This window comes from Symphalangus syndactylus, chromosome 20 (genome assembly GCF_028878055.3).
Source record: "Symphalangus syndactylus isolate Jambi chromosome 20, NHGRI_mSymSyn1-v2.1_pri, whole genome shotgun sequence".
In the NCBI taxonomy this organism is placed as follows: domain Eukaryota; kingdom Metazoa; phylum Chordata; class Mammalia; order Primates; family Hylobatidae; genus Symphalangus; species Symphalangus syndactylus.
In genome coordinates, this window is record NC_072442.2 from 60,486,538 (window position 1) to 60,502,186 (window position 15,649).

Consider the following 15,649-nt stretch of genomic DNA (forward strand, 5'->3'; position numbering starts at 1 on the left):
CCTCTTCAGGCGGCTCCGCCCTGCCCATTGGTTCAGGGCCACGCCTCCGTTCCTCTCCAGGCCGCCCCACCTCCCTCGCTTCTTTCCCCATCCAGTAGCAACTCCGCAGTAGCTCTGTCCTCTGTGAGGCCCAGGCTTCCTCCCTCCCCAGACCCTCACCATTGCATTGAGAGACTTAAGGCTTGTTGTCGCGGGTGTTTTACAGAACTGAGCTCCAATACAACTCTTTCACTTTTATGGCTAACACAACTAGGTATCTCCAGGGCCACATCACACAAATTCGGCCAAGGTCAAAGTCTGAGTGAGGTCCAGCCTCAGTCCTAGGTGCAACATCTGTCTTAGCTCCTGGAGTCCCTGACCCTCTCTCTCAAGCGGAGAAGAGGAGGAGGTCTCAGCTGTCCAGGCTCATGAGTAGAGCAGTGCCCCTCTTGATCCAATGATCAGATGTCATGGCCCCAGACCGCAGGTCAATGCCGATGACAAAGGAGGCTCGGTCTGAGCTGCCTGCCCGGTTGGGATAGTAATAACAGGGGCAGGAGTACATGCCTGGGGAAAAGGAGAGGAGAAGTCAGACTCCTGGAGCCTCCGGGAGAGCAGGGCAGGAGCGGGTGTGGGATGGGCTGGAGCAGAGAATGGGTTAGGTTCCAAACTAGGGACGGGGCAGGCAGGTCCTGCCTGGGGAGCTGTCCCACCCTTGGCGCTCTTCTTGCGGCTCTCTGCAGGCCGGAAGTGGATCGTGGGCATGAGGCAGACAAGCTGCATGGGCTCTGCCTCCACCAAGCAGGAGTTCTTCCGGTCCCAGCCAGCACCTTCCAGGTACAGGCCCCGGACCCAGACACCATCCTGGGGAGAAATGGGAGCAGGTCTGGGAGAAGCTAGACTTCAATTGCTAGCGCCCCTGACCTGCTCCCTCTCTCCTCCCTTCTCGTCCAATTATTTCCTATTTTTGCTCCCAGTGCCCTCTTTTGCTCAGAGCCCCAAGCACAACTGGCTCCCACCTTGGGGGGATACACTAGGTTGCTGTCATCCACAGTGGAAACGATAAACTCCCAGGAGAGGCTGTCCACTGAAACCTGGGGGTTGAAGGTGAGAATAAGAGAGGACCCCGAAGAGGAGAACACATACACGGCCCCAGCATACATCCCCCTCACACTTTGCACATTGCTCACGTTGTTTTGGCGAGCTGAAGACTGCAGCACAGCAGTGAGGAAGCCAGTGGGAAAGGTGAAACCAGACAACCAGAAGATCACAGGAGGCCGGGCCCGGCTGGCCCACAGCTCAAACTGCTCCACACGCATGGCCAAGTCCCGGGTCCAAGCAGCCAATGGCTTTTGTGAGGGGTATGCCTGGGGAAGGAGCGCGTGTGTATTCACTCACTTAGCCGTGCATTCAAATCCGCAAATCCGCGTTTATTTAGAGACAGAGTTTCACTCTTGTCACCCAGGCTGGAGTGCAGTGGTACGATCTTGGCTCACTGCAACCTCCACCTCCCGAGTTCAAGCGATTCTCCTGCCTCAGCCTCCCAAGTAGCTGGGATTATAGGCGCCCACCACCACGCCCGGCTAATTTTTGTATTGTTTTAGTACAGACGGGGTTTCACCATGTTGACCAAGCTGGTCTCAAACTCCTGATCTCAGGTGATCTGACCACCTCAGCCTCCCAAAGTGCTGAGATTGCAGGCATGAGCCACCGCGTCCAGCCCAAATCCTTATTTTGAGCACCTGAAGCAGATATGGGAAGATTATGTGGTGGCAGCCCCTGTTCCCCAACTACAGGTGAACAAAGCTCTCCAATGCCAACTTCCAGGAAAGAGGCATACAACAACAGCTATGCATTCATAATAATGACCGCAGTAATATTAACCAGGTAGCATTGATGAAGCACCTACTGAGTGGTAGGCACAGTACTGGGAATCTCTGAAACATCCTTGGAGAGATTAGTAATTTGCCCTGAGTAAGTCTGTAAGTAATAAGTTGTATGAAGTCAGTCAATGAATGGCAGAGCCAGGTTTCAACCTTGAACCTATCTAACTTCAAAGTTTTGGCTCTCTGCAGTTTGCTGTATGCCCACCTAGAACCAGGAGATTAGGGGGCACAGGATTGAGAGGGGAGCTCATTGTTGGAGAAGGATCAACAATGGTATAATCTTGCCTTTCCCCAGAGTGGAGGAACGTGGGCATCAAAGATGCAATTGAAAATCTCTTCCAGGCTTGTAGACATGACAATGAGGCCCTGGATGCCTTTCTCTAGGTCTGTCAGTGAGAACCTGAGCAGGATGAGGTGGAGTGTTAGAGATGGGGTGGGCCTGGGAACGTCATTCTAGCCAGAAGGTGAAGGCCTCTCCTCACCCCCTCCCCTGTTCCGCAGAGTCCCCCTCCGTCTTACAGGATGGTCTGCATCAGTGTGTTGTATCTCTGGATCTCCTGCAGAAGGACCACATTGAGGGGGGAGGGGTCGAGAGCTAGCAGTTTTCGAGTCCCCTCATAGTCGATCATTTCAGGGATCTTCTGCTTCACATCAGCGGCCAACTCAAGGACCTGAGCAGGCAAGAGCTCTTGAGTGTAGCCCCTTCTTCTCATCACTTTCCCTCCCCCAGGTCCAGCTCTTTTTACCTTCTCTTCCCGGGTCTGGCCTCCAGCCCTGGTGGGTGTAATCTGAGGTTGCAAGGAAAGCAAAGTATCAAAGAGGGTTCGTGCCTCAGCGATCTGAGAGGCCACATCAGCATTGGGGTGCTGGCCAAAGGCCTCAGGGGGGTCCATGCCAGGCAATAAGCTGATGTATTCCTTGTAAGAACCCAGGCTCCCATCCTTGGGGATGAAATAAGTCTCCAGTGCTGACAACCTAGGGAGTCATAGCATAATTACTGCCACATTGTGGGGACTCAGGCCTCAATGCCAGGCCAAGACCCCAAGCCTATGCATGTCCCATTTGTCCAGCTCCCTGCCCTGCTCCCCTTCCCAATCCCATAAACTCTGTCTTCTCCCAATCTCACGTCCTCTCCTCAAACATTTCCCCCACCCCTGATCCCGCCACCTGGCTGACTTGTGACCTCTGGCTCCCTGCCCAGGGCCACCTCCCCCTCACCGGTAGAAGGGAGTTGATAGAGACTGGTCACAGAAATAATCATTGATGTAGGTGGTCAGCAGGCGCCGGTCCCAGTCATCTGTGACATGTCCACCATAGTTGATGCCGGCAATGAGGTACTTAAGTGCGTCCCAAGGTGTCTCCTCGTACTCATCCAGATAGAGGCTCAGCAAGTTTTCTGACACCTAGGCATAGTCCCAACCCAAGCCCCCATTCCCACAGAGTTATGGCAGGAAATCTGCCAATGGGGCTTCAACACAGGCTTTGTGTCCCACAGGGGAGCCATGGGGTAGGAAGTGTAAGGAGAGAGGGCTGGGATGAGGACCCCTGGCTAATACAAACCTCAAAGTCAGAGTCATTGAAGCCATAGATGATGTTCCAGCCAAGCTGCAGGAACTTTTTGCGTTCAAGTAATACAGAGTGAAAGAAACAGAGTGAAAATAGCAGCTTCTTATATTTGGCAGGTTTGGAGCAGCGGGAAAACTGTGGTTCTGACATCAGTTGGTAAAGACGTGTCATGTTGGCCTTTAGGCCCTGGGGACAATGAAATACAAAGATGGGGTGACATGCATCATACTCAGACCTGCCACTAGCACCGCCATGTACAGTTGTGGAGGTTCTTCATTGCACAAAGGTGCTGGCTGAAAGGGTGAGTGGAGGCTGAAATGTAGCCGTTGATCTACATGCCAAGATCTGCATTCTTCCACAAGGCTGAGTGCCTTTCTCTAATTCGCAGATAGGCACTGTATGGGCTTGCGGCAGCCCTGCCTTCTTGTCCCACCACTTTTTTTTTTTTTTTTTTTGAGACGGAGTTTCGCTCTTGTTGCCCAGGCTGGAGTGCAATGGTGTGATCTCAGCTCACTGCAACCTCTGCCTCCTGGATTCAAGCGATTCTCCTGCCTCAGCCTCCCAAGTAGCTGTGATTACAGGCGCCCGCCACCACGCCCAGCTAATTTTTTGTATTTTTAGTAGAGACAGGGTTTCACTATGTTGGCCAGGCTGGTCTCAAACTCCTGACCTCAAGCGATCCACCTGCCTCGGCCTCCCAAAGTGCTGGGATTACAGGTGTGAGACACCGCACCCAGCCATCCCACCACTTTTGATGCTCTCAGCCCTGATGTTCTCAGTGGTAGGTAGGCCAGCGCAATTTGGGGTGTCAGAAAATATGAACAAAGATAAATACATATACATGCAACTAACAAAAATGTACAGAATTTTGTGCAAAGGTTAGTGTAGATTAAAAAGGCCATAATATATCATCAAGGAAGAACAGTCTATGTGATTGGCATTATTAGTCTCCATGAGCAAGCTGGGATTTGAACTAAGCCTTCCAAATGGGAAGGATATGACTAGGCTTGAGAGGAGAGTCTCGCTTTCCTGGAGATGGAAGGAATTGAATAAAGGCACCGAGGACAGAATAAAGTGAGAGGATGAGCCTGGCTGAAGTCAAGTGCAAGTGCTCAGGTGGGAAGGGAGGGCCATGGACAGATGGAGATGCAATAAGAATAATGGATGTTTGGCCGGGCACAGTGGCTCACGCTTGTAATCCCAGCACTTTGGGAGGCCAAGGTGGGCAGATCAGGAGGTCAGGAGTTTGAGACCAGCCTGGCCAATATGGTGAAACCCCTCTCTACTAAAAATACAAAAATTAGCCAGGCGTGGTGATGCGCGCCTGTAGTCCCAGCTACTCGGGAGGCTGAGGCAGAAGAATCACTTGAACCCAGGAGGCGGAGGTTGCAGAGTGCCACTGCACTGTAGCCTGGGTGACAGAACAAGACTCCGTCTCAAAAAAAAAAAAAAAGAATAATGGATGTTTGGGCCATTTGGACTTGATTCACCGGGCATCATGGAGCCAGTCTTTATGTTGAGTAGGACAGCGATCTGTTCAAACAGCGTTTTAAAAAGACTTATCTATGACTCACAGAATGGAATAGTGAGAAACTTGAGGAATACTGGATAGCAGTAACAAAAATAACATGTGACTTCTAAAAAAATGCCATTTATGACATCAAGATACGTCAAGTACCAAGAAATAAATCCAATTAAAATGTATGATTATTTATGGAGAAAATTACAGAATTTTAGGCCAGGCATAGTGGGTCACACGTGTAATCTCAGCACTTTGGGAGGCCAAGATGGGAGGATTACTTGAGCCTAGGAGTTTGAGACCAACGCGGGCAACATAACAAGACTCTGTCTCTATTAAAAAAATAAAAAATAAAAAAAGAACATTACAGAATTTTATTAAAATAAATAATGAATGGAAGCTGGGAACAGTGGCTCATGCCACCTGCAATCCCATTGTGCTATGATTGTACCACTGCGCTCCAACCTGGGCTATAGAGCAAGACCCTTCTCTCTCTAAAAAAAAAAGAGGAAAAAATGAATAAATGGAGAAATATACTTAAAGATTAGGAGCTTCATTGTTCTAAGGATGTGAATTTTCCCCAAATTGATGAATAGAACTTTTTTTTTTATAGAACAAATGAATTCTAAAAATTATACTGGAGAACAAAAGGTCAAGAATAGCCTGAAGAAGAATAAGGTAAGAGGATGTGCCTTACCAGCCATCAAGAATTATTATAGAGGCCGGGCGCGGTGGCTCACGCTTGTAATCCCAGCACTTTGGGAGGCCGAGGCGGGCGGATCACGAGGTCAGGAGATCGAGACCATGGTGAAACCCCGTCTCTACTAAAAATACAAAAAATTAGCCGGGCGTGGTGGCGGGCGCCTGTAGTCCCAGCTACTCGGAAAGGCTGAGGCAGGAGAATGGCGTGAACCCGGGAGGCGGAGCTTGCAGTGAGCCGAGATCGCGCCACTGCACTCCAGCCTGGGCAACAGAGCGAGACTCCACCTCAAAAAAAAAAAAAAAAAAAAAAAAAAAGAATTATTATAAAGCTATGTAGTAATTAAGACTAAAATATATCAGCACGGCACTGTGGGTTACACCTGTAATCCCAGCAGTTTGGAAGGCTGAAGCGGGAGAACGGCTTAAGTCCAGGAGTCCAAGACCAGCCTGGCCAACATGGTGAAACCCAGTCTCTACAAAAAAATACAAAAATTAGCCAGAGTGGTGGTGTACACCTGTGAGGTGCAGGTGGAAGGATTGCTAGAGCCTGGGAGGCGGAGGTTGCAGTGAGCCAAGATGGTGCCAGTGCACTCCAGTCTGGGCCACAGAGTGAGACTCCATCCTAAACAAACAAACAAAGACTAAAGTATTGATTCCAGGATAAAACAATTTGACCAATGAACAGAATAAAGGACCCTGAAACCCATACATATATGGAAACACGATTGAAGGCTGAGCAGGCACTACAGATCAGAAAAGTACTTTTGCAGTATTTGAGAAGTGGTACTGGGAGAATTGGTTATCCATGTAGAAAAAAATAAAATTGGCTAGGCGCGATGGCTGATGCCTGTAATCCCAACAGTTTGGAAGGCTGAGGCGGGTGGATCACCTGAGGTCAGAAGTTCGAGACCAGCCTGGTCAACATGGTGAAACCCCATCTCTACAAAAAATAACAAAATTAGCTGGCAGGGTGGCAGGTGCCTGTAATCTCAGCTACTCGGGAGACTGAGGCAGGAGAATCACTTAAACCCGGGAGGCAGAGGTTGCAGTGAACGGAGATCACGCCACTGCACTCCAGCCTGGGTGACAGAGCAAGACTCTGTCTCAAAAAAAGCAAAACAAAACAAAAGAAAATTGGACCTCTACCTCATACCACAGTCACAAAAATGAATTCCAAGTGATAAAAAACTTAAATGTGTAAGTCAAATTATAAATTTTTTGGAAGGCAAGTATAGGAGAGTATTTTTACAATCTTAAAGTAAGCAAGGATTTCTTGAACAAGACAAAGGAGCACAAACCATTTAAAAAAGGAAAGATAGCTAAATTCAACCTCATAAAAATTAAGAATTTCTCTTCACCAAAAAACAGCATAAAAGAGAAGAGACAAACCACAAAACACATAACTGACAAAGGATTAGGATCTGGAATATATCCTACATATATAGTATGGATATATAGTTCTGGAAGAACTACAAAACGCGAAGAACATCATGAATGCATGTCAAGCACACAATGTTGAATGAAAAAAGCAAGTTGCAGAGAAACGTATATAGCAATGGTTGCATTAGCAATACAAACTTTTGCATTACAATGATAAAGAATCCCTAACTCCAGAGGAAAAGAAAAACATTATAAAGAAAATGACAAATACAAGATTCAGAAGAGTGGTTTCCTCTGAGTGGGGAGGGAAAGTGATGAGACTGGGAAGAGGCACACTGGGACTTCAAAGAAAATGCTGGGATTTTTCTCTCTTAAAAGGATGGTGGGCCGGGTGCGGTGACTCACACCTCTAATCCCAGCACTTTGGGAGGCCGAGAGGAGGCGGATCGCCTGAGGTCAGGAGTTCGAGACCAGCCTGGCCAACATGGTGAAACTCCGTTTCTACTAAAAATACAAAAATTAGCCAGGTGTGGTGGCAGGCACTTGTAATCCCAGCTACTCGGAGGCTGAGGCAGGAGAATCGCTTGAATCTGGGAGGCGGATGTTTCAGTGAGCCGAGACGGCACCATTGCACTCCAGCCTGGGTGACAGAGCGAGACTCCATCTCAAAAAAAAAAAAAAAAAAAGATGATGGGCACACAGATATTCATGGAATCATGATCCTTTATAACTTGCATATAGTTTATAAATCTTCTTTTGTATCTACTTAAACCTAGATTACTTAATATCTAGCTTTTTTAAAAAACTGGATAGCAGGAAGTGACCCAGGAATATACTCCAGGACTATACCCCAAACTGGCAACTGTGGGCTGTGAATACAGGGACTTTCTTATTTGAAGTAAAACTCAGGCTGGGCGCGGTGGCTCACACCTGTAATCCCAGCACTTTGGGAAGCCAAGGTGGGTGGATCACCTGAGGTCAGGAGTTCGAGACCAGCCTGGCCAACATGGCGAAACCCCGTCTCTACTAAAAATGCAAAAATTAGCAGGGTGTAGTGATGCGCACCTGTAATCCCAGCTACTCAGGTGGCTGAGGCAGGAGAACTGCTTGAACCTGGGAGGAGAAGCCCAGGCTGCAGTATAATGGCGCAATCTCGGCTCCCTGCAACCTCCACCTCTAGCTGGGGTTATCATACCTGAACTCCATGTCTAACCTTCCTGAGCTCAGGTGATCCACCTGCTTCAGCCTCCCCAAATGCTAGGATTACAGGTGTGAACCATCACACCCGGCCTGAGCCACCATGCCTGGCTGAGACTCTTTCTAAAAAAAATCCTGTCTCTAAACATAATCACATTCTGAGTCTTGGGGGTTGGGACAAAAAAGTGTGAAACGAGTGTGCTATTATGGTGCTGGTGTGCCAAGAAGTGCTTTGTAATCCGATGGCAATTCAGAGCTGGAACTGACTTTGGGGCTGGTGCCAGAGATGGGATTAGAGTTGAAATCATGAAAAGGACAATTTCTCCAACAACTTGTGAAAGGAGAAAGTAGAATGAGAAACGTTGGGCCAGGACTGAGGGTCCCTCCCCTCTTTGGCCCTCCCCTCTTAGTCCTTAGGTCAAGGAGTAAGTATTGCAATCTGGCCACAGGCAGAGGAAAAAGAAACACAGAAGTAATAAATGATATGTCAAAAGACGGGGGAAAGCAGGGGCGATGTGTCAGGGAGCCAGGGAAAGGGACAGTCGACTGTGACAGCTGCCCCAAGTGGCCAAGGAGGATTAAGAATGATGAAAGGCACCCATGCGTGATTCAAACAGCTCTTATCTGTTGAGGATGATACACACTGGTCCATGTGCTTTTCACAGGGTGAGCAAAAAGGATTTTGATCTCGACTAAGCGCAATGAAAAGCTACTAAAATAGTTTAAGCAGGGGTGAGTGGGTGAAGCGCAGTGACACGGCAGATTTTAGAGGGTGGTGATGATTGCATTTGGTGATGAGCTTGTGATATTGGAGATAAAAATTTCAGTAGAGTCAGAGGAAAGGAAGGGCAAAGAGGCAGGAAGTGTGACATTCGGAAGAGAATGTAAGGAAATGATGGGAGGCAGGAAGGTTCTGAGGTATAAAAGAATGAATTTGCGCACCCAACTACCCAAACTCTGGCTCTGGAATACTTATTTACTCTTTCTGTATCTCAGTTTCCTATCTTTAAAATGGGGGTAACAGTATTCACCTTATAGGGCGTGTGTGCATACATGCATATTAAACGAGTTAATAAATGTAAAGAACTTAGAACAGTGCCTGGCACATGATAATCACTCAAGAAATGTTAGCTATTATTATTATGTTCTAGGAGTTTGGCAGAAACAGGAGAGGAATGAGGTGGAATTTTTTGAGGACAATCAAATCAAAGCCATGTTGTTGTTAGGTTAAGCCCTCTCTCTGGTGCTAGCAGGAGTTAAGGTGGACCAGATGGCCCTGATGATGCTGGCTCTCTGTGGCCACATACCTTTGGTGGCTCTGTGGTCATCTTGACGCTGACCTGCAAGGTTGAGATAGGGAAGTCTGGGTGGGGGCTGGAGCTGAGCCAGAGGCGGAAGGATGGATGAGGGTCCTCCACCTGCAGCTGCTCCACCAGCTTGTCCAGATTAGGCATCCAAGACAGTGACAGGTGGCAGTTTGCCAGGAACACCCAATGTCCTGCAAGGAGATGCCAGAGTCAGTGGGAATCATTTCCTAAGCCCTGCCTGTCCTCACGCTTTCCACCTGGTGTTGGGGTGGGGGTGCTGGGAGGGCCTAACACTCAGATCTGCCACTTCTGGGGCCCTCTGTAGAAGTGGGAGGTACAGGGACAGTAGTGTAATTGAGGTTGGAGGTTCTAGGGACAAGGACTGGGCTGAAGATGGGGGTGAAAGGATGGACACCAACCCTGAGTCACACCCTCTCGAAGGAGCCGAGCAGCGATGGGGGCCTGGCCCTGGCCCAGGGACAGGGCGTGGAAGCGCTGGGCCATGCCCATATGCTCTGCCAGCTGCAGCAGGGCGCTGGTGGGGTCCACACCAGGGGACAGGATGAACACGAGTGGGGATCGTGGGGTTGAATCCTCCATCACCTGCCAGAAGCACAGGTATAGCATCAGGCAGAAGGCCACATGACCAAAGTGAGAGAGAGAGATGAAGGAGACAAACAGAGCGAAGGAGGCAGGAAAGACCCAGGGGCCGTGGAGACAAGGAAGCCAAGCCACCGACCAACTTCATATTCAGCACAGGCGGCTCGATGAAGCGGGAGCCAAGGTTGGTGACGATGAAGGAGGTCACGCAGAAGGCCACGCGGTCCTGGCGCAGGGAGCGGACGATCAGCATCCGTTGCATTTCATTGCAGGCATTTTCCCACTCACCTGGGGATGAGGTGAGTCATTGCAGGGAGAGGGAGTGAGTCTGGAAGAGCAGGGAGTCCAGACAAAGGGGCACCTGCCGGGAATGTGCTCCAGGCCAGGCGGCCAGCACCAGCTGGGAGAGGGGATGGAGGACAACGGGAAGGGCAGGCATGTGGCTGAATGGAGGGAAGGAGAAAAGTGAGAGTGGGGCACAGACGCCCGGTACCTGGCAGCATCGCCTTCTCCGGGGCAGCACTGGTATACCACAGGTGCCAGTCACGAGGATACTGCTCAAAGGAGTTCATGAGTCCATGGAAGTTGGTCAGTTTGTCTAGCTCTGTGATGTTATCCCAGTAGGCATCTGCAAGCCAGCTAGTACATGGATTGTCCATTTGGCCCTCCCGATCTAAGACCTGGTGGGAGAGGGGGAAGAAGGGATTGACTTGGGAATACTTCAAAAGAAGAGTGATCTTTTTCTCCTTTCTCTCTCTCTCTCTTTCTATATTTCTCTCTCTCTCTCGGTAGGAAAGCGAAAATGGAATTTTTTTTTTTTTTTGAGATGGAGTCTCGTTCTTGTCACCTAGGCCAGAGTGCGATGGCACAATCTCGGCTCACTGCAACCTCTGACCCCCAGGTTCAAGCGATTCTCCTGCCTCAGCCTCCTGAGTAGCTGGGATTACAGGTGCTCGCCACCACACCTGGCTAATTACTGTATTTTTAGTAGAGACGGGGTTTCACCGTGTTGGCCAGGCTGGTCTCAAACTCCTGATCTCAGGTGATCACCCTCCTCGGCCTCCCAAAGTACTGGGATTACAGGTGTGAGCCACCGCGCCCAGCCCAAAATGGGTTTTGTATGAGAGTGAAGAGATGAATACAGGGATCCTGGGGAATAAACGTGGGGTCTACGACTCAGACCCTGCCCTTAGCCCTCACAGTTCAAATTTAGGAAGCTGGCGCCCTCTGCTGGTTGCCTGGTAATAATGTCTCCAACCTAATGACTGGTTGGTAGCCTCACCTTCACAGAAGCACAAACTATTTACTCATTCATTCGCTCACTTGCTTATTCATTCTTCTTAGCAAATATTTATTGTTCGCCAACTATGCACTTTAATCATTGGGATGCATTACTGAGCAAAACGGACAAATATCTCTGCCCTTGGGGATTTTATTTTCTAACATGGGACTGTGAACTCATGGGCAGATTATGAACCAAAAACATAACAAATAAGTAAATTATCTAGTATAGCAAAGATGGCAGTGCCATGGAAAAATAGGATACTCTGAGGAGGGTAAGGGAGACTGGGAGTGTTGAGGGGTAGTTTGAAGTATTAAATAAGAAGATCAAGGTCGCACTGAGGTGAGGTTTGAAGGAGGTGAGAGATGGCCAGGTGCACACACCGGGGAGTAGGCTTCCAGCAGAAGGCACGGCCACGCAAAGGCCCTGAGGCGAGACATGCCAGGGGGTTTGGGGAAGGCAATGAGGCCTGCGTGGCTGGAGTGGAGTAGGGGCTGTGTGGTGGGAGGCGGCGCCAGCCATCGGGAGCCTGTCACAATGGCATCCACTTTAAAAGGACCTCTCAGGCCGGGCACAGTGGCTCACACCTATAATCCCAGCACTTTGGGAGGCTGAGGTGGGAGGATCGCTTGAGCCCAGGAGTTCGAGACCAGCCTGGGCAACATGGTGCGACCCCGCCTCTACAAAAAATACAAAAATTAGCTGGGCGTGGTAGCACAGGCCTGTAGTCCCAGCTATTCCAGAGGCTAAGATGGGAGGATGGCTTGAGCCTGGGAGGTCAAGGCTGCAGTAAGCCAAGATCACTGCCACTGTAGTCCAGCCTGAGTGACAGAGTGGGACCTCTCTGGTTGCTGTGTTGAGAGTTTGGGGTGGGTGGCAGGAAGTGAAGGTGGGAAAAGTCAAGAAAATGTCTAGGAGGGTGGGAGAGTGCAGCATGGCTGTCTGGAAGCCTTAAGGGCCTCGTTGAGGTTCATGATTATGGACTTAAAGCGCGTCCGGCTGGTGTGGGTGTGTTCTTCTCTGGCCATGCTCAGTGCACAGGCCGCGCAGGGACGGAGGGGAAGAGAAGCTGGATCTAGCCAGAGTGGTAGATGCAACACAGAGAGGAGGAAAATGGGCGTTGAGGAGCCTGTGAGGGAGAGATTGTGAGGGCGACCGTGGAACTCAGGCTGGGGAAGGAGTGCCTTGAAAGGCAGTAAAAAGTGGCATGATCAGGCCAATCTGTGGGTCACAGGTGAGACATGTCACAGAGCCCAGCCTGTGCTGAGTGCAAGGGGGTGCATGGCAAGTCACCTCCGCAGCCCCAGGGAGCTCACCATGCAGCTGATGCTGACCTGGATTTTCTCAGCTCACTCACTGATGCCGTGGGCCTGACCCTCTGGGTCTGGAGTCCTTGTCACATTTGCCCTCATCCCCAACCTTGACCACCATCCCGTCCTGGGATGTGCTCTCTGCCTAACTCACCACACCCCCACGTAGAAAGAAGTTGTATTCATCCATGTTGAGTTTGCCAGAAGTCTCCAAGATTTTGGCACACATATGAAAACTGAATAGTAGTTTGTGGCGTTCAAAAAGGGTACGGCAGGTGTACCTGGGACAAAACGACAGGGAGGAGGGAGGGGCAGGATGGAATGGGGGCTGATGCTCCACTCGAATGCTACGATCCTACTATCACAGAGCCTCACACAGACGACCTCACCAGCCTCTAATCCTAACCTCCTGGAAATAGCCGAGGACTCAGGGGCCTAGAGACAAGAATTTCCCAGAGTTCACTTATTATTATTATTACTTTTTGAGACAGAGTTTTGCTGTTGTCACCCAGGCTGGAGTACCATGGTGTGATCTCGGCTCACTGCAACTCCACCTCCCAGGTTCAAGCTATTCTCCTGCCTCAGCCTCCCAGGTAGCTGGGATTACAGGAGCCCATCACCACGCCTGGCTAATTTTTATATTTTTAGTAGAGACGGGGTTTCACCATGTTGGCCAGGCTGGTCTTGAACTCCTGACCTCAGGTGATCGGCCCGCCTCAGCCTCCCAAAGTGCTGGGATTACAGGCGTGAGCCAACGTGCCCAGCCATTCACTCATAATTAGTCGTTCAGTTCCATTAAAAAAACAAAACATTCATTATTCCCCTACTATCTTGCCAGGCACTCTGCTAGGTCCTGAAGTCACAAAGATGAATAAGCCACAGTCTCGGAGAGGACAGAGAGGCCATCGGTTATGATGTCCCTGCCTGCTGGACTCAGGGAAAGTTTCCGAGAGGAGCTGCCCCAAGCTGCAGCAGAGTTTTCAGGTGACATGGGAGAGGCAGAGAGGTCACAGCATGAGCAAAAGCACGAGAAGGGCACAGCGTGCAGGGCAGTCAGGGACGCTCAGGCCCCCAGTGCAAGGCGGGAAAGGTGAGGCTGAGGCAGGAGAAGGCCAGGTCATGAGGGCTTTCGTGGGCCACAGGGACCAAGCAACCAACCACTGGCAGTCAGACCCGGGAAGTGGCATGGTCAGATTTGCTCAGGTGGGCAATGCAGGAGGGTGGGTTGAGAGGGACAGTGGGTAGAGGCAGAAAGACCTCTAGGAGACCATTGTGCAACTCAGAAAAAAGGATCACCAGGGCCAGAACTAAAGTACAGCCAAGCAGTGGGAAGATGGGGAGGGAACAGTTGCAGAAATATTCATGAACAAAACCTGGTGACTGCTTTGAAAGGGAAGAGTCAAGGATAACTCCCAGTTTTTGCCAGGCACGGTGGCTCACGCCTGTAATCCCAACACTGTGGGGGACCATGGCAGGAGGATCCCTCGAGCTTAGGAGTTTGAGACGAGCCAGGGCAACATAGGGAGACCCTTTCTGTACAAATGAAAATTATAAAAAATAAAGGATAACTCCCAATTTCTGGCTTGGGTGACTGGGTCGTGGGTGTTGGTGCCATCCAAGGATGAGGACCCTGAAGGAAGAGGGAAGAGAATGAGTTGGATCTGAAGCAAGTTGAGCTTGAAGGGTCTGTGGGATGTCAGGGTAGAGAAGTCCAGTTCCTTGCTGCTCAAATGTGATCCACAGACCAGGAGCAGTGGCACCCCCTGGGAGCTTGTTGGAGTTGCAGAACCCCAGGCCCCACCCCAGACCTGCCAAATCCCAACCGGTATTTTCACAAGATTGCCAGTGCACTTCCTGCCCGTTAACGTCTGGGCAGTGCTGGTATCTCCAACAGTTGTGTAGACAAGTCCAGTGCTCAAGGGAGGGCTACAGACACAAGACGGGGAATTGCCGGCCCACAGGTGATGGTTAAGCCATGAGACTGAGGAGCTACCAGGAGGACATATGCCGAGGACAGTGGCAGCTGAGAGCCGCGGTGCGGGAAAGCACGAAGGCGCAGTGGCCAGAACAACCACGGCCACTCGGCCTCTGGGCTGGGGCATACTGGGGGCACCCTCAGACCTGTAGACAGCATAGGTGTGGTAGTCGTTCAGGTAGTCAATGCGGTCCTCCAGCTTATTGCTGCGGTGGCTCTTGTCGATGCTGAGGATGAAGAGGCTGATGTAGGCATCCAGTGAGAACTGGTACATGGGGTCGATGCAGCCCATATCATTGAGCACGAAGAACAGGATTGATGCCCGCTGGGCGCACGGGCGGTAAGCCTGCCGGCGGGGACGGGGAGGGTGGAGTCAGGGCCACCGAGGGACGTGGCAGGGAGCAGGGGCTCAGGGAAGGAGAGGTCTCGAGTCGTCATGATGGAGTTGCATCTTGGATGGCTGGCGGGAGGCAGGACTGGAGGGCAGGGAGCTTACCTCCCGCGCCAAGTCAATGTTGGTCTCTGTGGTCTCACTGGCCTCCAGCTGCTCAGTCACCTCTGTGGCTGTGATCTTGGAGGTCTGCAGTGTGTTCACCAGCTGCACGTCATCCAGCAGGGAGCCGGTGGCCTCATTCAGCAGCCTAGGGGGAGGCCCGGAGGCACATGGAGCAAGGGGTTAGGGGGACCAGGCTCCCTGGGATGCCATCGTGCCTGGGGTAGACTGGGTGGAGGCTGGCTGGGAGTAGACCCCTGGGGCGGTGGGAGGGGAAGGCAGGGCCTCACCGCAGGATCTCATTCTCCAGCTCCTTGAGCTTTCTCTTGCCAGCCGCGATGTTGATGACCAGTGAGTCCTTCTGCTCCTCCAGCTCAGGCCGCTCCTTCCGCACCACAATGCCCAGCAGCTGGGCCTCCAGGCCCTGGGGGCATCAGGACTCACAGTGAGGGG

The 15,649-nt window shown here is 50.9% G+C and overlaps 1 protein-coding gene across 9 annotated transcripts in view; it reads right to left on the bottom strand.

Annotated features, from left to right (window-relative positions):
* Window positions 1-220: 220 nt before the first annotated feature.
* DNAH2 (dynein axonemal heavy chain 2) overlaps window positions 221-15,649 on the bottom strand; it is a 119,817-nt gene continuing 104,388 nt past the window's right edge. For 4 of the 9 annotated variants that reach the window (XM_063629524.1, XM_063629523.1, XM_055257127.2 and 1 more), the window contains 17 exons: window positions 15,487-15,620; window positions 15,200-15,344; window positions 14,850-15,049; window positions 12,883-13,009; window positions 10,630-10,816; window positions 10,276-10,424; window positions 9,956-10,139; window positions 9,537-9,727; window positions 3,426-3,617; window positions 3,084-3,268; window positions 2,612-2,840; window positions 2,385-2,536; window positions 2,151-2,265; window positions 1,170-1,346; window positions 999-1,073; window positions 693-843; window positions 221-546 (listed from right to left, as the gene is read on the bottom strand). In XM_063629524.1, the coding sequence (XP_063485594.1) occupies window positions 392-546; window positions 693-843; window positions 999-1,073; window positions 1,170-1,346; window positions 2,151-2,265; window positions 2,385-2,536; window positions 2,612-2,840; window positions 3,084-3,268; window positions 3,426-3,617; window positions 9,537-9,727; window positions 9,956-10,139; window positions 10,276-10,424; window positions 10,630-10,816; window positions 12,883-13,009; window positions 14,850-15,049; window positions 15,200-15,344; window positions 15,487-15,620 (2,748 nt within the window). In that variant the 3' untranslated portion in view covers window positions 221-391. Of the gene's footprint in view, window positions 547-692; window positions 844-998; window positions 1,074-1,169; window positions 1,347-2,150; window positions 2,266-2,384; window positions 2,537-2,611; window positions 2,841-3,083; window positions 3,269-3,425; window positions 3,618-9,536; window positions 9,728-9,955; window positions 10,140-10,275; window positions 10,425-10,629; window positions 10,817-12,882; window positions 13,010-14,849; window positions 15,050-15,199; window positions 15,345-15,486; window positions 15,621-15,649 lie in introns of those variants that run through there. The other 5 variants (XR_008653121.2, XR_008653123.2, XR_008653122.2 and 2 more) reach the window with 5 other exon arrangements.